The sequence below is a fragment of the Cephus cinctus genome, unplaced genomic scaffold, assembly GCF_000341935.2.
Source record: "Cephus cinctus unplaced genomic scaffold, Ccin1 Ccin1_scaffold2545, whole genome shotgun sequence".
NCBI classification, from domain to species: domain Eukaryota; kingdom Metazoa; phylum Arthropoda; class Insecta; order Hymenoptera; family Cephidae; genus Cephus; species Cephus cinctus.
Window position 1 is genome coordinate 58919 of NW_014334294.1, and position 20788 is coordinate 79706.

Consider the following 20788-nt stretch of genomic DNA (forward strand, 5'->3'; position numbering starts at 1 on the left):
TTTTTTAAAAAAAAAAAAAAAAAAAAAAAGACAGAAAAGAAGAAATATAAGAAAGAAAGATAAAGCAAAGAAAATGTAATCAATCGAGCCCGCTCGTCAGGGCATAAATGCATGATAAGAAGAGTGAGTTTTTCCTCTATTGTTATAAACTTTGAAACCACGAGGAGGATAAATTTTGGCTCGTCGTATCTTTTCTTTCTTCTCTCTTTCTCTTTTCCTGTCGTTCTCTCTTCTCATCTTCGTCGTTGTCTCGCAAGTTTCCCAGAATCGTATTGCACGAGCCGTCGATCCTGAACCATTTATTTATTAACGAAGCGAGAAGTAATCTGTACAGAGTTATTTGTAAATTATTATTATTTTTATCAGATCAAACGTTGTTAAGTCCACGATATAGTTGATTGTACAAATAAAAAAAAAAAATGAAGAAAAGAAAGAAAAGAAAAATACTCGCGCGACAAGTTTCGCGCGGTACGAGCTTTGTTGCACAAAGGTTTATAATTATATTTTTCATAACTCCGGTGTTAGTCGACGTAAGTGTAAAGTAGATTATCTAGAATAAATACGCGTATACATACTTGAATAATGTATTTAAATTATTGTCGTCGCGGCGCCGGTCGCGCACGTGCGATCGCCGATTTCATCCAATTCCGATTTGTACATAAACTATCCCAGGATTGCATATTTATTATGACACAGTACATATATATATATATATTCATAGTTTTTATTTTTTATTATATTCTTGAAATATTTCGCTAACATATTTTTATGTTCGAACTTTTTTTTTTTGTAGTAGGTAGGGTCACACTCATAGCGCGCTTGCCTCTACTGTAAGACGAAAAATGTATTTCGTAATCACATTGGCTTATTTCGGGTTTTTGTGCCCTTCTTATGCATTTTTGAAAAAGATATGCTCGCGACTCATTTTTCATTCTCATTCGAAAATCTAATCCTGGTTTTTGGGCGGTTTTACGCTAATTCATTTAATTCACATTGCCCGTACGTTAATTATTTTACTATTATAACTAATTATTAGTGGTATTGCGTACATTTTTCTTTTAAGTAACAATGACCGATCAGATCGGTCGAGTGGCGCATGTATAGGAAAGATATAGAGAAAAAGGAAGATAAGGAAAAAATATTGTGTCTACGTAAATAGCCGATCGAACTCGGTGATGAATCTCGCTCTTGGGAAAAAAAAAAGCGAAAAAAAGATTAAAGCTTCGTTAAAAATGAGAATTACAATCACTCTTTCGTCTTACATTAAGGTAAATCGTGGTGACGCGCCATTTATTGAAACATCTCTAACGTTTTGATGACGATTGTCTTCTTTTTTGTTTCGATCTCATATTTTTTGCCTTCAAACAATTAATCGAAATTCTCCCTTTCTGCCGCGCCTCGTCAACAATGACAATTGCATTTGCGACGAGGTCAGAGTAACTGCAGCCAATTGTAAACGAGGCATATACTTGGGTTAAGGTACGCGCTCAATGAGCTTGCCATGTTACAATCTATTCACGACTTCCTTCAGATTTTATTATTATTAATATTATTAATATTATTATTTTTATTGCTATTACTATTCGCGATATGCTCCATCGCTCGCTGCTCTTGTCGATACACACACACAGTCATACACACTATTTTTCTTGGTCTCTCTTTACGTATCTTCGTCTTTCTTTTTCTTTGTCTTCTTTTTCTCTGCCATTTAATTTTGTATTTGTCTCTTTGGAAAATGGAATCTCAACGAGATGTCGTTGCCCCGTCGAGTTGTGGTTGTTAGGTCGGTGCTTTTTCTCTTTAATCATGTTTCTTTTATCTATTTTTCTCTTCTTTTTTTTTAATTCCTTTTGTTATTATGGTATTTTTTACAAAGGCGATCGAATACGCGATTTGATTATGGACGAATGAGGTTTTTTTAATTTTTTTTCTTTACTATCATTGGCTGTCTCTTTTTTTTCTTTATATTGGATAAACAATGCGAGACGTCCGTCTTCTCGTTAGGGTGACGATGCACCATCTGCTAATTAATCGAATATATTATAAACACACCACTGTATTCATTTCTGAGGAACATAAATACACGTTAAAAATTGCAATTATAATTAAGCTGTGTTATATGTTGTTTAAGATATTCCTGTGATGCCGTCATTCCCATCTATTCCTTTGGCAATAAAATAAAGTTGATGTTTGGGAAAACGTGACTAAAACTAATTTTAACTACTGTTTTTTAGAAGGGACCAAAGTCCTGGGAGTAATCACTCATATTTTTTCTGTTCCGTTTTTTGGATTAACTTATTCTAATTTTATCTACTTACTCTTATTTTAAATAAGTAGTCAGTAACATCTGCCGCAGAACATTTTACCTAGAATTTGGTACGTGCGTATAATTTAATTTAATTTTTTATGGAAAGTTTAGTACCAATTTTTAAGTAATACAGAAGGAAAGTTTACTCCCGATCTGCTATTTTTTAGGCATTGTTAAAAAGGTTCAGTTTTTAAAAAAGAAACAGCACGAATTCTAGCTGCTTGCTAGTTTCACAACTGTTAATTCAGTTACCTACGAAATATTAAACAGTGTCATCATTTGATAAATAAACTGTAATGCATCATAATTAGTTAAGTAGATGGAGACACTGGTAGATTCTAAAATCTAGGCGGTGCGAAAATCTATACTCCACGTGCGTCACTTGTAACCTGCATCCAACAGTTCCAAAGCTAAAGAAGTTTTTAACACGTATTTTAGTACCTTTCATATTAGTTGAACTCTACAATAATGAAGAAGAAATTGAAGTTGAATCCTTTATACCGTGAAAAATCTCAAGAAGAGGCTGATATTAAGAATGAATCTGAAGGCGCTGAAGAAATCAGTCAGGAAGTTAAGTTCCCATCTCACAATCAGTTTAACAATATAAAATGTAAGGCAGTGAGGCTCCAGAAAAATTTAAAGTTGAAAAAGGAAAAGACAAAGGCCAAAAAAGAAGCCAGAAAGGAGAGGATTAAGAGTGGTTTACCCAAGGCAGTACCACATACTATTGAGAGCCTACGTGAAAAGGATGAGACTGTTGTTCAAGGAGACATAGACGATGAGGAAAATGAGGAGATTAAGATTGACTTGGAACATGATGAATTTGCTTCTTATTACAAGCATGGCTACGAGCCCAAAGTTCTTATTACTTACTCTGATAATCCACTGAGAAAGACCAGAATCTTTGGTAGAGAACTTACAAGAATCATACCAAACTCTATATCCTTGTACAGAAACAGATCAGGCGTAAAGAAAATGGTGAAGAGTGCTATTGCCAGAGGTTTTACAGATATAATTGTCATCAATGAAAATATGAAACAACCTAGTATCCTTTACAATAATTTGAAATAATGTATAGACATTCTTATTTATTATACAAGCCTGCAATTTATATACTAACAGTTATATGCATTTTCTTCAATTAGAATAAAGGAATTATATGTTCAAAGTATTTCCTTAGCTACATTTCAGATGGCTTGCTACTAGTTCATTTACCAGATGGTCCTACAGCTCATTTTAAATTGAGCAATCCAAAAATAACACCAGAACTCAAAAAGAACTACAGAGAAATAACAGAACACCGTCCTGAGGTGATACTAAATAACTTTACAACTCGACTGGGTCACACAGTTAGTAGAATGCTAGGTGCTCTGTTTCACTACGAGCCAGAGTTTCGTGGCAGAAGGGCAGTTACGTTTCACAACCAGAGAGATTACATATTTTTCAGACATCATAGGCAAGTGTTATCATTAATAGAAATGTCATTTGTTCTGATATAAGAAATATTGTTATTTTTCAATTTGCCGGCATTTTTCCTTTATTTAACAGGTATGAGTTCAATATGAAAACAGGCAAACCGAAACTCCGTGAGCTTGGTCCTCGGTTCACATTAAAATTACGTTCCATACAAAAAGGCACGTTTGACAGTAAATACGGGGAGTATGAATGGATAATACAAGGTCGCCGTCACGCAATGGAAACTAGCAGAAGGAAATTCTTCTTATAAAATTGCAATTAAATTCAAATACCAATTCCATTCTACCATATGGTTCAGTTTTATTTCAGCCACTTCTTGTCCTATCAGGCTTTAGAATACAAAATCATACAACTTATTCCTTATATGTGTCCATACGATTTAGTCCTGTCCCTCCTGTCATTACATTTATACCCATACTTAGCCTCCCCTTCATCATTCATTCTGTTTGTTTCTCTCATCTCTCTCAAACTGTCTGCAGTAGTCGCACATTATCGAGATCACTATTCCTCTCAACAGTTCCTTCCATCTATTGGCCTCTCCTAACAATTCCACCAGTGTTGCTTTTAATTCATCGTTTACCATTCTCTTAAATTAACAAAATTTCCATACGTGCTACAGACTTTCTCTATCTCTATCACAATCTACAACTCTCGTTATAACCATTATTTTCCGCGCTCCCGACATTCCCACATCGCATCCTCGCCCATTGATCCTTACCCCTACCCTTTATTTCATTCTTGCCCCAGTATTTTTTCTGCTCTGGTGTTCTATTTCATTCTTTAAACTTTCAATGATACGCGGACCTGTCAATATATCCCCAATCTCTGAATCGTTTGATCCTTGATTGTTTGTCACCCCCAGGTTCTTCCCCTTTCCTCAAGCTTTCCAATGACGTTCTATACCTCCACCATTCTGAACGTTATATCTCCTTCCTTAATCCAGTAGATATCCTCTTCCCTGCAAGTTACTGACCCTCGCTCTCCTCATCATGTCTTACATTCTACCGTAAATACACAACTGAATATTAAAATAAAGTATTTAATTAATAAATACAATTCTTTTCTTTTCCTTTACATCAAATGAAATTTTATAAAATGGTTTGTTGTCACTATTCTTGAACTTTAACTCGCTTAGCATCGTGCTCTACAGTTTTGTGATCTTCCCAACTAATGTTGGTGCGAAGTAAAACGTAAACAGCAGCTTGAAGTCCACCGATATTAGCACCAAGAGTCTTCGTCACGCGAAATAACTTTCCATACATTTTCAGTGCCTAGGAAACATTTAGAATTGGTAAAGATTATTTAGGTTTAGTATTTCTATTTATTATATTTCGGTTCTTATCTGTTAAAGATTATTAAAAACTCCAAGAATACCGTTGCGATGCTTCGTCGATCTTTTGTAAGTAAAACGAGCCGTCCACTTCCTAACTTTGAGACACGACCCATCTCAAGGAGCCATTTCTTGTAGAACACACGATTATCCGTTATAGATCCGCTTCTTTTACCAAAAGGCTATAAAAATTTTATCAATAACTCAATTGTAGAATTTTCAGTCTATAACAGCCCTGAATTGTGGATGATTGTACCATATCAGTAACGAAAATGTCCACAAAAGAATCCTTTAGAGGTAGATGGAGTAGATTCCATTGGATCAAGTCCAGTTTTCTATCTACATTCATTGCTGCTACGTTAGCCCTGGCCCGATCCACTGCATTGCAATGTATTTCACCACCCAGGAGATATGTGTTTGGAAAGGCAATGGCTGCCTACAATTGTCATTATAATAACTAAAAGCCAAAATATGAAAAACTAAATGAAATTCAAAGTAGATTCTTTTGAGGCAAACCTCTAGAGGAATTGATCCTCCACCGCACATAGGGTCGATTATAATGTCCCCAGGTAATGGACTGGCTAATCTAATTAGACTGTAGCATATAGTTGAACGTAGAGTGGTGGGCCCATAAAACTGAATGTTTCTACGATGCTTAGACTCATGGGTAACACGTAAACTTGTAATAATCTCACCTATAATAATAGAATATTATTCATTATTCTAGTTTTTATTGATAATTCCTGTAAGCATGTGTCTGTTGACAGAATACCTAATTTGACATGGCAAACTATTTGTAGATGGTATTGCACCAGATCTACGATCCAATTGAATGTATCTTGCAATTCTCCACCTACGATTCTTGCTACATCCTGTGATTCGAATGAGTGTGAACCTGTCCTTTCACAAGTTACTCGAAACCTCAATAGAGACTCCTTAGAAGCCGAGGATGGATCAAGACCACGTTTTTTTGTTCTAGCACAATGGACAGGACTCTTAGGTCTTTGAAGTGCTAAATCGGAGTCCTGATATTCCCTTAGGGAAGGATACATTATTCCATGAAAGTTTACAATTTCTTTCCATGCATCCAAGGCCCTTCTTAAAGATATCTTTTCCTTGGCAAATTTTCTTATGATTTCCAGGTCCGAGTCTAATTCGCTTCCTTTCATAATCCCAGAAAATGGCAGCCAGCTCGCATCAGCGACTATGTAGACGTTGTCAATGGACCTCATGTCTTGGACCTGGTGTGTCATGCAATAGTGATGTAGGCAAACTGTCTTCAATTAAGGATAATATCTGAAGACGTTTATATACTTTTGAGAAATCCTTCTGCCTCAGATTAAAGTATATTCTGCCTCGTTCTTTCACATATTGTGCATTTGAACCTAGCTTCTCCTTGTACTCGTCAACAGCCATCCATTCGAATCCTGAGAAATGTATATCGACGATTATATTCATATGAACAAAATTTACATAAATAAAACATCGATTAATGTATACCTGTATCCACTGTAGCCATTACAGTTAATACATTCTCGTGCATCTTTGCTTGATCCGCAAGTTTCATTATGTCTGTTTTCATCATTTTTACAGTAATTTGTGATATTTTCTGTTCCTATTTTATTTATGTCAAGAGTAGAAACCACGGATAAACCCACGTGTTGCACTCGTATAGCACCAAATAGTCGCGTAATAAAAATGTACCCTGATATACCTTTCTGAAATGAATTGCAGAGAAGCCTAAAACTGTAGCGTTGTGCATCTCCCTTGATCACCCTACTCGTCTCTGTGGATTGCAATATCCGAATTACCTGTCGATAAGCACGGTTGCTGTACTAAGGATTATCGCAAATAAAGTTTCTTAAATGTATGAGTAATGCAATAATTTCTTAATCATTATGTGTTTTGATCATTCAAGTTGTTAATATCAACTCTGTTAATTTTTTATTTTATTTCCTTCCATTAACATCTATTGGATAGCATTCCAAAAGTACCCGCAGCAGATATGTAGTTGAAAAATTTGTTACTCAGAACAGCAACTCCTCACCGTACACTCTAACCCATAACTGCCCATAACGACACACGTGCTTCTAGTATTTACTTCGCTGCTGTTGTGGAACGAGAATAATAAGTTGCAAGCAGAAGGAAAGAAGCGGTTTTAGTATTTAACGAAATTGTATCTAAATAGTTGGAAGTTATGGGAAAGAAAAGAAAAAATCTTGAGGAGCAAGATGAGCATGAATTTGATCCATCTCCAAAACACCTTCAGATTGCTCACATAAAGAACCAAGAGAAACGTCTTATCATCATTTTGGATCAGGCACAACTAGAATCTGTGAAGGTAAAATTCAATTCTATTTCCCTAATTTAGGTGGAACGATAGATGTAAAAAAAAATACATTTTTTTAATACTTTATTTTTATTATAGGTGGGAAACAGTTTTGAATTATTGAATTCCGATGATCATGTTGGTATTCTTAAGAAGAACAACAGAGATCCTGGTACATGCAGACCAGATATAGCTCACCAATGTTTATTAATGCTCATGGACAGTCCACTGAATAGAGCTGGTTTACTACAAGTTTACATTCATACAGAAAAAAATGTTTTAATTGAAGTGAATCCTCAAACAAGAATACCGAGGACATTTAAACGGTTTGCTGGACTTATGGGTGATTATTTTATATATAGATAAATGATTAGCAGTATTGTATTGTTCTGAGAGTTTTTTAAATTACATTTGTTCTATTATTATAGTCCAACTACTTCATAAATTCAGTGTGAGAGCATCAGATGGACCTATGAAATTACTAAAAGTAATTAGAAATCCTGTAACAGATCACTTGCCAGTGGGATGCCCTAAAATTGCTATGTCATTTAGTGCAAACCGTGTTCAAAATCCTAGAGAACTTGTTCTAAAGGATGAACCAATTGCAATTGTCGTTGGTGCAATGGCACATGGAGCAGTAAGTACATCTAAGCATTTAGTATCGGATGGAATATAAAAATTGGGTATCCTAAATTTGAAAATTAATTAAGAATAATATTTTTAGGTAAATCCAGATTATGCTGAAGACACCATTTCAATTAGTAACTACCCGCTATCAGGTGCTTTGACGTGTAGTAAATTGTGTACAGCTTTTGAAGAAGTGTGGGGAATAGTTTAAATAAATTTTATACTTATTTGAATACCATTTTTTATTGAAATAACATTATGTAAGCAAACAATACATTTATCAACTGTAATTAACAAATTAGTTTTTTTTTTCATACATAAAATAAATCTGTAAAAAGTAATAGTTTGTAAATATATCATAAGCAATGAATTATTAAATGTAAGAAAAAAAAACCTGTTATCGTTTTATTTTGAGATCTCATTAACATTAGTATTAGTTTCAAAGAAATTCATTTAGTTCTCTTATTAAAAAGATGAATTCCACTGAAAAAGTTTGCTAATTTTATATAGAATCAATGTATTCCAAATTCAAGCGTGGAAGGTTACTGAACTTCCTTCATAGCTCACAAATTTCATTACGTCATCAAAACACAAAATGGCCGTTTATGCGAGAGCTGCTGGTAGGCTTATCGCAGTAGAGTGGTTTATCGAGTTCAATAACAGTGCGTACCAACTGCCTCTTATAAAATTTGTAGTTCCGTGATTTAAAAAATGGATCTATTGTGAAAATTATACTAATGGGAGAATAATCATATAATATCATCGCGTCTAACACTCGATGACCGCCATCTTTCTTCCTAAATTGACGTGTTCACGAGCAGATTGCGTGTGTACTAATAATGCTCAAAAGTGACGTGCTATATTATTCTTGCTGTAATATTTATTTAAAAAATTAATGCAATCTGTAATGGAACGTTCGTGAATTTCGTGATGTGGCCAGTGTGTAGTTTGAGTGCTGTTTTGACTCCAGAGTATTGTCGTGTCATCGGAAAAGAATATGGCTGTCCAATGCAACGACAGCAACTTCTGCCGTTTATCGATACTAGCGAATCTTGACATAAGAATTGACCAACAACAAAGTAATACTAGACGATATAAAATTTGAAAAAAAATTACGGACAAACAAAATTATATGTATGACTGATGCTTTTCTAAATTAATTGTTTTTGGTGTATAATGCCAGTGGTTTTGTGGTCGCCATCTTAGCTGTCTAACGGAACTTGGCATACGACGATGGCGTGACAACGTAAAACGATTAAATACGAATTAAAAAATGGTTAGCCAAAATGAGTTTCATAAATCGTAATATTATTTTAAATATCACTTATGATAATTTATTAACGAAGTTACTGATGCCCCGAGTAGTTATGGATTTTACTACATCATCGCATAGTGCATTGTGGGTAACGCCCGTAACGGCGGAATGGAGGAATCGGACTGCAGTTTGCGCGGCGAACACTCTAGACATCTGATCGTTTATACGGAATTGAAATGTCGATCCAGCATGATTGAATTTTGCTTCAGTTACCAAACTTACAACAATTAAACAAAGTGTGTACCTTACAGTTGTCGATTGGAATTTAACCATAGACTGTTTTTCATCCTCCAATAAAATATGTTATTTTATTGTAAATACATTAATCTATTATTTTGCAGCAGTAAATCCATTCCCTGTGTCTCTAACAAGGTTTCTACACTCTATTCGTCGCTGTTTCAATATAAATTTATAAGTATATATCAGACGCAAAGAATAAACGACCGGAAAAAAAACGTTTCAACGTTAGTGATACGAATGTTAATGGTGTCAGATCGTCTACACGAACAATAAAAATTAATAAAGAAATTCTTTATTCGACGAAAGATCAACTGAATGAAGAAGTATGCATGCTTCAAATTTGGCGGTAAAATTTTCGGGTGTGTTCGGGTTGCTTCGTACTGTGAAAGGTGAATGGAGAAGGAGGTGGGGAAAACAAGGGGCGACAACGAAGAGGAACGGAGGAACGGGACCATTCGGTACGTCGCGGAAGAATGCGTAGCCATTGTTGGTGCTGCGATCGTTAGTTTCTAGATCCGAGATCGTCATGGGCACGGAAAGCCATCCGACACCGCGCAGCCAAAGGAAAATGTCGATGGACTGTAACGCTGAGCACTGATACGGTGTTGAGGTGTAAGAAGGACATTGATATTCGTAATTGAGCGAGTGGTCGGGGGCCGCGTTCGTTCGTCGCGTATGCGAACTAAGCGCTCGCGCTCGCGCGAGTGAGAGTGAGTGAGTGACACGGTGGGGCACTCGGCGGCGGCCATAACACCGACCGACCAACCAAACTAGCGAGCAGGGAGAAAGCGTAGTGCGAGTGTTCGAGGCGTAGTGGTAGTGTTTTTGCTTGAATTCTCGTGGAAAGTGGACCTCCAGTGATCAGGTAAGTGATTGCGAGTAATCCTAAAGTTGTTGGGTTCGTTTAGTGATAGAAATATCATGTGATGTGTGCCTTGCTGGTGCGTAAGTGGCAGATATATCGGCGGGCCCTTGGGAGCTTTCTTTCCCGAGCGGCCGAACCGCCATGTTGAATGAAACCTACGCCAATTCGAGCGACCGAGAAGGCGTTCCGGATTCTCAGCGAAACGCGAATATCCAAGCGTGAAACGCTAAGAATTTGGAAGTGCTTGAGTCTCGGCTAGGTTCTCTGAGCGCGTTCCTCGTGTTTGTTGTGCGTCGGGTGCATCGGCTGGGCGCGGGTCTCTTTCTCTCACTCTGCCTCTCTCATTCTCTCTCTCTTTCTCTCTCTGTCTCCCCTTCCACTTCTCTCTCTTGTTCACTCTCTCTCTTTCTGTACCTCTGCTTCTCTTTCCCCACTTTTCTGGTGTAGGTGCGTGCGAGCGCGAGCGCGCGCGCGTGCGTTACTCTTCCCCTCGACATCGCCATCCTTCGCTACCACCTCCACTTCCATCTTCGACTTCGACTTCAGTTCCGACTCCTCATATTCATCTTCATCCTTATCGTTCTCCTAACCCCTCTATTTCTATGCATTCATTGCCCTTGCTTCTATTTGTCCAACTAGCATCATTTCTTTACTGATTCGTTCAACTGCATTCGTTTCATACTTTGTATTAACGGATGCAGCTCTCGCACGTTAAACTGTCCACCGTGTCAAGTTTTTCGATTTCGCCTCGAGTCCTTCCGCCATGGCTGTTCTCGTTGTCGCCGCCGTCGCCGCTATTTTTTTGAATGTTCCTCCTAAGCGACCAACGACCCTCCATGTATTCTCTATGCTCTCTTATCTATCCTGTGTCTTATATTTGGTGTATGTTCCAGCTTATTTCCAATAACATAACGGTAGCAGTGTAACATTTGTTCCCAGGTTCCCACGTGGCGGAGAGACTCCTACGTAAAACATCCAAACTTCACTCCTTCACGATTCCTGCTAGACTAGCGTTACTCACACGTTGTCCAAATTTGCACCAAAACATAAACTCATGATGAATCGTTGGGATTGACTGCAATAAGACCGTACGGTTGCAGGAGATACCTCGTGAATGTTCACCTTGTGGGATCGAAGGCTCTAGGCCACAAAGAGGTTTCCCTTGCCAAGCACGGATTTTATGACGTAGTCAGACAATATAAATATATATATAAAAAACTCAAAATCGCCATCTGCATGATGCCTTTTGATAATAATCACGTAGACATGTAAGTTTGTCGAAAGTAACCTCGACGCTCTTTGATTACGCCCTAAGGCAAAGAAGTAATGTTGGGGTTGTTACAAACATGGGGACCTGTTGTTATGTTATCCAGATGTTGCTAGAATCGCGAGTCTTGGCTGGAGGCACGGCGAATTGCAGCAGCATACAAGGCTGACATTCGAGCTACTACCGTTCGGTAGGCTTGAGTAGTGTTATGCCACCTCGGCACCGATCTCCCAGGTCGCAGCCCAGTCGTCTCGGCAAGCAATTAGGGAGCTACAATGCTCAGTTCAGAGTATATCCTTGCCAGCTCGGTTGTTGATGAAGCCTCGTAGCGTCAAGCACCGACGTAAGGCAGTTACCTGCTGCGTAGCATTTATGTACCATATATGTCGGAAAGGTAGGTGAAGTACACACTCGCGGAACAGTGATCTCTCATCGTTTACCTGTTTTACGCCGTTGCAATTCATGTGTGGCGAGAAGTCGAAAATGTGCGCCTAAACTAGGAACACTTTCCCTCGTTTATTAATATTTCAAGGACTTTTCACTGCCTCTTCAGCCTTTCGAGGTCACTCGAACTGGCAGTAAGGTCAGAGGCGTAACGTATCACGGCGAATGCATTCCAATTCTTTCGATATTGCACATGTGAATTGAACCACGAGATAACCGACTCTATATTAATTGGCTACTTTTTCTGTTACAGAAGCGAAGCCAAGATGCAGCAGGTGGATACTATCACGCAGAATAACTCGGTGAGTATGGGCTCTACCGACCGTAGGCATCAGAAAGCTCCTACTGGTAACAGTTCTACCAGGATGATCAAGAATGGATTACGTTGGACCAATCGTTAACTTTGATGCATATAACTTCTTCGAAGCTGCATTGTTTCATGAAACTATCACTCACCCTTTGTATATCGCATAGTCATAGATTAACTTAATCTCTTTAGTACGTTAATTCTCACTCTCTCCTTCTTCTTCTTCTTCTTCTTCTTCTTCTCTTTTCTACCCTCAGATCATTTAACGCGATTTATCTCTTGCTTAGTACTATCTCCATATACAGTTTCCCTTTAGAGGTAGTTTTATTGTTGCATTCGCAGAAACGTGCGCTAACGGACATTTTTGCGAGTGCTACCGAGTCATTGTTGAAGTTTGTTTTTGCAAATATTGTCTTTCTCCTCTCTATATCTTTTATTCTTTTTTCATAACCCCCTACCTGTCCTCCTTTAATTACTACCGCTCGGTACTGTAACTTAGGATTCCCTGTCGTTTTGTTAATAATGTCCGCGCTATCTGACTGAATAGTACGTATGAATTGCAGTTAGATGTGGAGGAGCGAGAAAGGCTGTGTAATATACCGAAGGTGAGATTCCCCGTTGACTACTCTTCCGAATAGATTACTTCCGTTCTGTACGTTCGATTAAATCGGTTCTCGATACTTTTTATTCAAGCATGAGCAGATTTTTCTTACAGTCTATATGTTAGTTGACGAAATACTCTCTGCTCTTTTGTTATATTTTTTTTTTACTGGGATTACCATTTAAACGAGGACGGCTCAAATACTGAGAATCATTGGCTTTCGGTTTGGAATCAAAAGTTGCCCCAAGGCGTCGCTATTCTCTTGGATCTTGCTATTTGAGCTCTTCTCGTTGGACATTGTAGCAATTGTCATGGACCAGGCTTGAGGACGTCCGGGCCACATTGAAAATTGCTTTACTTTGTCGTTATAAAACTCTGAACATTTAGCAGCCTCATTCGCTCGATGCATGAAGGAGTTAACCGAAGTTAGTTATTCTTGCACGTATCGCCATGATGATTCAGATTAATAATTTTGATCATTTTTAACGATATCAGCTTTAGAATATCCTCTGATGGCAGTAAATTGGAAACCATCGAATTTTATGGAACTTCTTTCTATCGTCCTTGTGACAAGTTGATGGTTCTTGCGAAACTGACTGCAACGTTGAATTTATATTGATCAATTGCTTTATAATTGTACGTCATTCTTGTTAACGCTGTTTAATTCGTTTTCCTTAGGAGGCAAATGCTAGCAGTATTGTAGATGTAATTTTTTTTCGTTAAGGCTTAATTGACATTGTAATCCTTTCTTCGAGTATTCAAGTAGTAATCACTTATTGCTGAAACGATATTATTTAGGGATATTAAATAGATCGAAATGTCTTGAAATCGGATATGACTGAGAGAGTGAATGATTTTGCATTGAGAGTATGTAAGAAATTGAGCGAGAAGAATAGGAGGTAAATTTATTCGTTTCTAATGTCTGTTGTGAAAATAAATGCAGACGAGTGCACCTGGTAAGGCATCGAGCACGCCAACTGTACCTGCGAGGGAGCCTCCTCCACGAGAAGAGCCACCCGTAGAGCCAGTGAACGGTGTTGTTCAACCACCGGTCGTTCCACCACCAACTCGGCCAGGCCGTGTAACCAATCAGCTACAGTTCCTGCAAAAGGGCGTACTCAAACCAGTATGGAAGCACCAATTTTCCTGGCCCTTTCAGCAGCCCGTCGACGCGAAGAAACTCAATTTGCCAGTAGGTTTCCTAGGCTGAATTTACAATTAATTGGAATATTTTATTGTCATTAAAAATGTATGATACTCACCGTACACTTCGTTGCAGGATTACCACAAAATCATCAAACAGCCGATGGACCTTGGTACAATCAAGAAGCGCTTGGAGAACACCTATTACTGGAGCGGCAGAGAATGTATCCAGGATTTCAATACCATGTTCACCAATTGCTACGTTTACAACAAACCAGGGGAGGATGTAGTAGTGATGGCTCAAGCTCTCGAGAAGCTGTTCCTGACGAAGGTAATGTAAAAAGAGAAATACAAGCTCTCGCAGGATAACTAGAGAGAATGATTGATACAGGTTGCGCAAATGCCGAAAGAGGAAGTGGAGCTGGATCCGCCAGTGCCGAAAGGACCCAAAGGAAAGAAAATGGCGGCAGGCAGACTTGCAGGTGCTACGGTATCGGCAGGAGTCGTTGGTACGGCTGCGGCCGCTGCTGGGGCTGTAACGGGAGCTGCACCTGGTCCTGGAGTAGGGACTGTTGTTGCTGTAGCTAGCGGAGGCAGTACCGGTAGTACTGGCGTCAGTGCTGGCGGTCCTGGAAATGCCGGACGTGGTCGCCCTTCCTCGGTAACCGCTGCCGTAAGCTCGAGCGTGCCGAACAGTTTAACCCCATCGGCGACCTCGGCTGGAACGACGGGGGTCATACCGATGCCGCCTCTGGGAACTCAGGCGCCTGCTTCCGTACCGGGAAGCACGAACACAACCACAATCGCACCTCCGTCAAGTATCGGTGTAGCGCCGATGGCCACACACAACTCCCTGCCACAGCAGGTGATTCCTCCGGGTAGCGGATATCACGCGCAGCCCGCTATGGATCCTCAGGCTGCGTCCGCTGTGCCTCCTCCGCCCCAAGTTCCGACTGCACCCACCGTAATGCCTCCTTCGCAGCCGGCCAAGCTCAAGAAAGGAGTGAAGAGAAAGGCTGATACCACGACGCCCACCGCCAATTCATTCGAGCCGCTTTACCCTCCGCTCGACTCGAAGAATGCCAAAATACCTACGAGACGAGAATCCGGCAGACAGATAAAGAAGGTACCAATTGCAGTCTCTTGGCTGCGACCAAGTTCCCTCTATTGTGTTTTTGTCTTGCAAAGTACATGCCCCACTAGCCATTTGGTACCAGAAACCTTCGGGTGATTATCGAATTTTCCAAAATATCATTCGTTTATACGAACCTCATAACATCATATACGTTCGACGTCCTTGTGTGTGTCTGCGTTATCATATCATTGTATTAACGTACTAACAGAGGGTTGATGATGGGGCTGTTTCAGCCAACGAGGCAAGCGGAAGACGGCCTTGTGCCATTTCACCAAGCCAACATGCCCCTCATCGGGGCCATGGCTCAACAGGTACATTTACTATTAATCGTCTCAGGCGCGCCATGTTTCATTTGTCTTGTCTTGTCAATTGTCCCGCCTTTCGATCCTGAGTTACTTTCGTTTCGTGTTTCGAGTAGACTACACAGATTTCAGTTTTTTTTTTAAAATATGTTTATTAAACTTTTATTTACACGTCTCTTAATCAAGAGGCTTACGTTTTCGTAGTTGGTATTAAATGTAATTATGTTTGCGCTGTTTCTCGTGCCTGAACGTTTAGTATCTTCAGGAAGGAAGTCCTACGAACATTCTTTTAGGCTGCTCTTCTGTAAAGTCATCTTAATTTTTCAGCCTCAGCACCCAGGCGGCAAATCGAAGGAGAAGCTGTCCGAAGCGCTAAAATCCTGTAACGAAATTCTCAAAGAGCTATTCTCCAAAAAGCATTCGGTAATTGTTGTCAAAGATTCATTTTTGTCACCGAGGAAGTATAATTGAAAGAATCCATGTTTTTAAAACGTTCTCTCACTTACTGGCTTGAAGCGTAATTCTGTTAAAATATTTACTAATACACAAGGCACAGTGTAACCGTAAATCCTGAATTTTGTAATTTATATTATCTTTTTTATCTCATTGCCGATTTCGCACAGCTAAATCATGCTATAATGAATTTCATTAAATAACGTTCAAGTTATTCGAAAGTGTTTATTACTAAAATATCATTTTCTGTAATTAGCATCTTTAGCAGTACCTCCTCGGTGTCTTTGTTTATGTACTTCTTATTACAATAGAACAATACTATTGATGCCGCGTATGATTAACAGGGTTACGCATGGCCCTTCTACAAACCAGTGGACGCAGAGCTTCTCGGCCTTCACGATTACCATGACATTATCAAGAAGCCTATGGACCTTGGAACTGTAAAGGTCAGTTTCGCATAAGGTTTTGTATTAGAGATGCATCATGGCGTGTAGAGAGGACATACTTTAAAACGATCGTTTTCTTATTAGACGAAAATGGACAGCCGCGAGTATAAGACGGCTCTAGAATTTGCGAGTGACGTCCGACTCATATTCACTAATTGCTATAAATATAATCCCCCTGATCACGACGTAGTTACAATGGCAAGAAAGCTTCAAGATGTCTTCGAAATGAGGTGTGTATTTCACGAGGAATTTACGTTTTCCTTAGACTTCAAAGTAGCATTCATGATGATTTCGAATAAATGGATTTCTTAGGTACGCTAAGATACCTGACGAGCCAATGCTCGGACCGAAAGGTAGCAGTAGCAGTGGCAGCAGTTCTGGTTCCGAGAGTTCTTCCGAGAGTGACGACTCTGAGGAGGAACGCACTCAAAAATTGGTTGCCCTGCAGCAAGAGGTAACGTGTAACATTGATGTACGCCCGTTATACTTCATCCCACCACAAATTATTAATAATACCCTCACAATAATCGTTAATAACGTGAGAAAGTACAATGCGATAAAACTGAGGAATATCCTTAAGGACTGTGGGCTGGGAAAATAATAAGAGAGAATTAAGGGATTGTCGAATGAGAATATTCTGTAAATTTTCTTCACAGTTGAAAGCTATGCAGGAACAAATGAGGAAGTTGGTCGAGGAAAGTGGGAAGAAAAAGAGTAAAAAGAAGAAACCGGACAAGGCGAAGCCAAAACCGATGAGCAATAAAAGTGCCGGTCTTGTCGGTAGTCACAGTGGTGCCATGAAAGAGCTTATGAAGCCAAGCGGCGGAATTCCAAACGTGTCCGATAGCGTTGTTGCTAGTATAGCAAGCGTGGCGATGGGTGCTGGTGATCTCAAGATGCCTGGAGGCATGGGTGGAGATCTTCATCATCCGGCAATAGCGGTTGGTCCAAATAAGGGTCATCCGGCCTCCGGTATGGGCCATCACCTTCCTCCAGCTGCGAATGCGAAACCGAAAGGCAAAGCTAATCGCGGAATTGGAAAAACTGCGGCCACCAATGCGGCGAATAAGAGGCCCAAGGCGAATAGCAGGTCGGCTGGAAACAAAAAGAAAAATACAAGTAGTCAGCCACCTCCTGTGACCTTCGAGTCGGAGGACGAGGACAATGCCAAGCCCATGTCCTACGACGAGAAGAGACAGCTTAGTTTGGATATCAACAAACTACCGGGTAAGCATCTTCGAGGAGAAGACTCCAAAAAATTTCAAGACGTCTTTTAAATGATCTCTCTGATTATTATTTCCTGCCGTCTTTCTTTTTCAAGGTGATAAATTGGGTCGCGTTGTGCACATTATTCAATCGCGCGAGCCCTCGCTCAGAGACTCCAACCCTGATGAAATCGAAATTGATTTCGAGACCCTGAAGCCATCTACCCTTCGAGAGCTGGAAAGCTACGTAGCTTCGTGCCTCAGAAAAAAACCACGTAAGCTTTACCGTAAATTATATCTCGCAGCATCACGCAGGAAGATTATCCCTCTGGTAGCTTGTTTCACTTTCTTTTTTTTTCTTCCTCGTGCCGTGCAATATACATTATCATGATGATTGATCATAAAGAGTTTAATGAGTTGATAAGTTTGACGCCTTACCTTTTGACTCACGAATTCTTCGTCCAATATGTTTGCACATTTTCTCGTGTTTAATAACTACGCGAATTGAGCGGATCGTCCTCGGTTGATGTTGCCGAATAGAATTATTTAATTATGTATTTACGTGTATACTATTGTATACAAATTTATAGTGTACACGTATATTCATTTTCTAAGTAAAGCATAACTCAATGAGTATACTTATGTCGCTTTCACTTAAAAAAAAAATGTTGAAATCAAAGCTTTGAAAACTGTCGTAAAATTTTTCATGGTCGCAATCGTCTATTTATCTCAGAATTATTATATAAGAATTCTCTCATAACTTGGCTGTGTCTCAACAGAATACGATAGTTGCAGTGTGTTCGAAGAATTAGTGCAATCTCCCTCTGTCTCCTGTTTAGATAAACGTGATACAACGAAAAAGTATATAAGGATCTCTATTAATCTTAAACGTCTAATATTCCCAGACAAGAAAGTGAGCGGTAAGTCGAAAGACGAGCAGATAGCGGAGAAGAAGCAGGAACTCGAGAAGAGATTGCAAGATGTGACGGGGCAGCTAGGCAACGTCAAGAAACCTGCTAAGAAAGGTAAGAATCTGAAAATCGTATTGAAGTACAAATGACGTAGAAACAATAACAATGCATTATCTATGAAAGTGACGATTGTTACGATGATTGCGATTAATCATTATTAAAGCCTTTTCCTGTGTCTATACCGCTATTGTTGGATTTGCAGAGGACAATAGTAAATCGGTCGACGTGGTGGGAACCGGAGGAGCGAGCGGACCGTCGCGGCTCTCAGCTTCAAGCAGTAGTAGCAGTGACAGTGACTCCAGCAGTAGTTCACTATCGTCAAGCACCAGCGATTCGAGTGACAGCGAAGCAGGTCAGATATGAACCTCATCTAACTGTTGCAACTATCACACCCGATAACTTGGGAACAAGAAGCTACTTACCGTTTAATCGAGTAGCCGAAACAATGGAAATACGAACTGACGTGTTTTCCTTTTTCTATTATTTCCTTCTTGTTTTCGTTTATTCTTTCTTTTTTTTTATTTTTATTTTATTTTTTTTTTTCTTTTACAAGAAAAATCATTGGAAACTATCGGGTTACTCGCGAGCGTTCTATCTATCGGTGAACCGTATTTCTTGTTTATTGTCTCGTTTATCTCGAGTTTTTCGAGCTTTCCAATGTGTCGCACCAAGGGTGTCATTATTCACTGATTCCATAGAGCGCGTAAGGCGCCTGTTACGCGCGCTTAAAATATACTAGAGTTTCGTAAAGACAATACATATTTATACACCTTTGACAAAACACTCAGAGAGCTATGCGAAGAGGCCACAAGGCTAATCGAAGAGTCACAAAGCTAATCCGAAGTGTCGCTTCTTCCAAGCGCGAGGCGTTCTCGATCGAGAGGATCCGACGTGGCGAATGACGTTCGTAAAGAGTATCGGTTAGCATTTGTCGCGGATAAACGTTAAAGTTCGAGAAACGAAACGTGCACTTTACGAGTGCATAATTTTTTACGTCAACGCAATCTACAGTCGATAGAGCATCTTTTAAAAAGACGCGCGCGAGCGAAGCCTACTTTCTCTAAGCTTCCACTACTTCGTTCTCATCTAAATTCTTTTAACGCGCGTCGCTCGCCGTTCGCGCATACAACTCTTGATCGAGATGACCGGTCGGTTAAAAAAAAAAAAAAAATTAAAAAAAAATTAAAAGAAAAAAAAAGACCGATGTACTCGCAGCAGTGCTACACGCGCAATGCCGAAAACTTACAAATTAGATTTAAAGACGGGATCCAAACGTCGGATTCGTTAAGTCGGAACGTCTGCACAAAGCGCATCGCAAATAATTTTTTCCAAACTCCCGCTATGTATTCTTTACTAATGACTGTAACTATTGTGACGGCGTTATCGGTGTAGCCCAAGTGCTGCGTTACATTAGAGCAAGTGCGAACGGAGTGTCGAGTGTTATCGATCGTAACCTCTTTTTCTTTTTTTTTTTTTTTTTTTTTTTTTTTTTTTTTTTTTTTTTTTTTCAACGATTGAGCTCCGATTCTCCGTGGGAGCAAATTGGAGAACAAAAGCGAAGAACGAGACGTGAACGATAATTTTCACAGGTTTAAAAGGATAAATAAAGAAAAGCTCTACTAGAAGCAGCCACGTGAGCTACTAGGCTTACCTCGGCTAGGAGGTCCACGTGGCCGTTCGTAGTCCTCACGTGGCCGTGCATTTAACTGTCAGTTGAGAAAGACGTAAACACAAGCTCGCTCGACACGCCTCTCGAAACTTGCCGTAGCTTAAGAGTTTTTTTGTTGTTTAATTTACGAAAGCAAAACTAATGGTAACAAAAAAAAAATACAAGGTGAGCTAGTGGAGTGCAGACTGTGTTTAGAGGATACCATATGCCATGCCAGCTTTTTACACGAATGGTTATTATTGATTGAAGACAAATAATTGGTTCTTTTCTCTTGGCCCCGTGGCGTTGACCGATATACATTGTGTTGCTCGATAGTCAGCAGCTAGAGTCCCCCAATCTCCTCTCTCCCGCCCCC

The 20788-nt window shown here is 39.5% G+C and overlaps 4 protein-coding genes across 15 annotated transcripts in view; 3 read left to right on the forward strand and 1 right to left on the reverse strand.

Moving 5' to 3' along the window:
• Positions 1-2646: 2646 nt before the first annotated feature.
• Positions 2647-4072, forward strand: LOC107274228 (probable ribosome production factor 1). The gene is made up of 3 exons (XM_015753116.2): positions 2647-3353; positions 3500-3764; positions 3857-4072. Exons 1-3 carry the CDS (start codon positions 2777-2779, stop codon positions 4032-4034), a joined length of 1020 nt encoding a protein of 339 aa, XP_015608602.1. The 5' UTR covers positions 2647-2776; the 3' UTR covers positions 4035-4072.
• A 735-nt stretch (positions 4073-4807) lies between these two features.
• LOC107274227 (THUMP domain-containing protein 3) lies at positions 4808-6957 on the reverse strand. 2 transcript variants are annotated; one of them, XM_025091497.1, is made up of 7 exons: positions 6829-6957; positions 6429-6541; positions 5887-6355; positions 5631-5809; positions 5371-5550; positions 5159-5296; positions 4808-5055 (listed from the first exon to the last, which is right to left on the reverse strand). In XM_025091497.1, the coding sequence occupies exons 2-7, from the start codon at positions 6528-6530 to the stop codon at positions 4894-4896; spliced, it is 1230 nt and encodes a 409-aa protein (XP_024947265.1). In that variant the 5' UTR covers positions 6531-6541; positions 6829-6957; the 3' UTR covers positions 4808-4893. The 2 variants fall into 2 exon arrangements, with proteins under 2 accessions (XP_024947265.1, XP_015608601.1); XM_015753115.2 differs by having other exon boundaries at positions 6615-6886.
• LOC107274229 (ribosomal RNA small subunit methyltransferase NEP1) lies at positions 6851-8303 on the forward strand. The gene is made up of 5 exons (XM_015753117.2): positions 6851-6981; positions 7095-7455; positions 7543-7786; positions 7872-8080; positions 8168-8303. The coding sequence occupies exons 2-5, from the start codon at positions 7312-7314 to the stop codon at positions 8279-8281; spliced, it is 711 nt and encodes a 236-aa protein (XP_015608603.1). The 5' UTR covers positions 6851-6981; positions 7095-7311; the 3' UTR covers positions 8282-8303.
• Positions 8304-8646: 343 nt separating this feature from the next.
• Positions 8647-20788, forward strand: part of LOC107274225 (homeotic protein female sterile) — a 27107-nt gene continuing 14965 nt past the window's right edge. For 4 of the 11 annotated variants that reach the window (XM_015753102.2, XM_015753105.2, XM_015753103.2 and 1 more), the window contains exons 1-16: positions 8647-10490; positions 11864-12151; positions 12455-12503; positions 13072-13113; positions 14053-14301; positions 14389-14583; positions 14644-15378; positions 15621-15698; positions 16017-16112; positions 16487-16588; positions 16673-16818; positions 16901-17042; positions 17245-17815; positions 17910-18068; positions 18699-18818; positions 18967-19116. In XM_015753102.2, coding sequence (XP_015608588.1) covers positions 12141-12151; positions 12455-12503; positions 13072-13113; positions 14053-14301; positions 14389-14583; positions 14644-15378; positions 15621-15698; positions 16017-16112; positions 16487-16588; positions 16673-16818; positions 16901-17042; positions 17245-17815; positions 17910-18068; positions 18699-18818; positions 18967-19116 — 2845 coding nt within the window. In that variant the 5' untranslated portion in view covers positions 8647-10490; positions 11864-12140. Of the gene's footprint in view, positions 10491-11429; positions 11759-11863; positions 12152-12454; positions 12504-13071; positions 13114-14052; positions 14302-14388; positions 14584-14643; positions 15379-15620; positions 15699-16016; positions 16113-16486; positions 16589-16672; positions 16819-16900; positions 17043-17244; positions 17816-17909; positions 18069-18698; positions 18819-18966; positions 19117-20788 lie in introns of all 11 variants that reach the window. The other 7 variants (XM_015753100.2, XM_015753101.2, XM_015753106.2 and 4 more) reach the window with 7 other exon arrangements.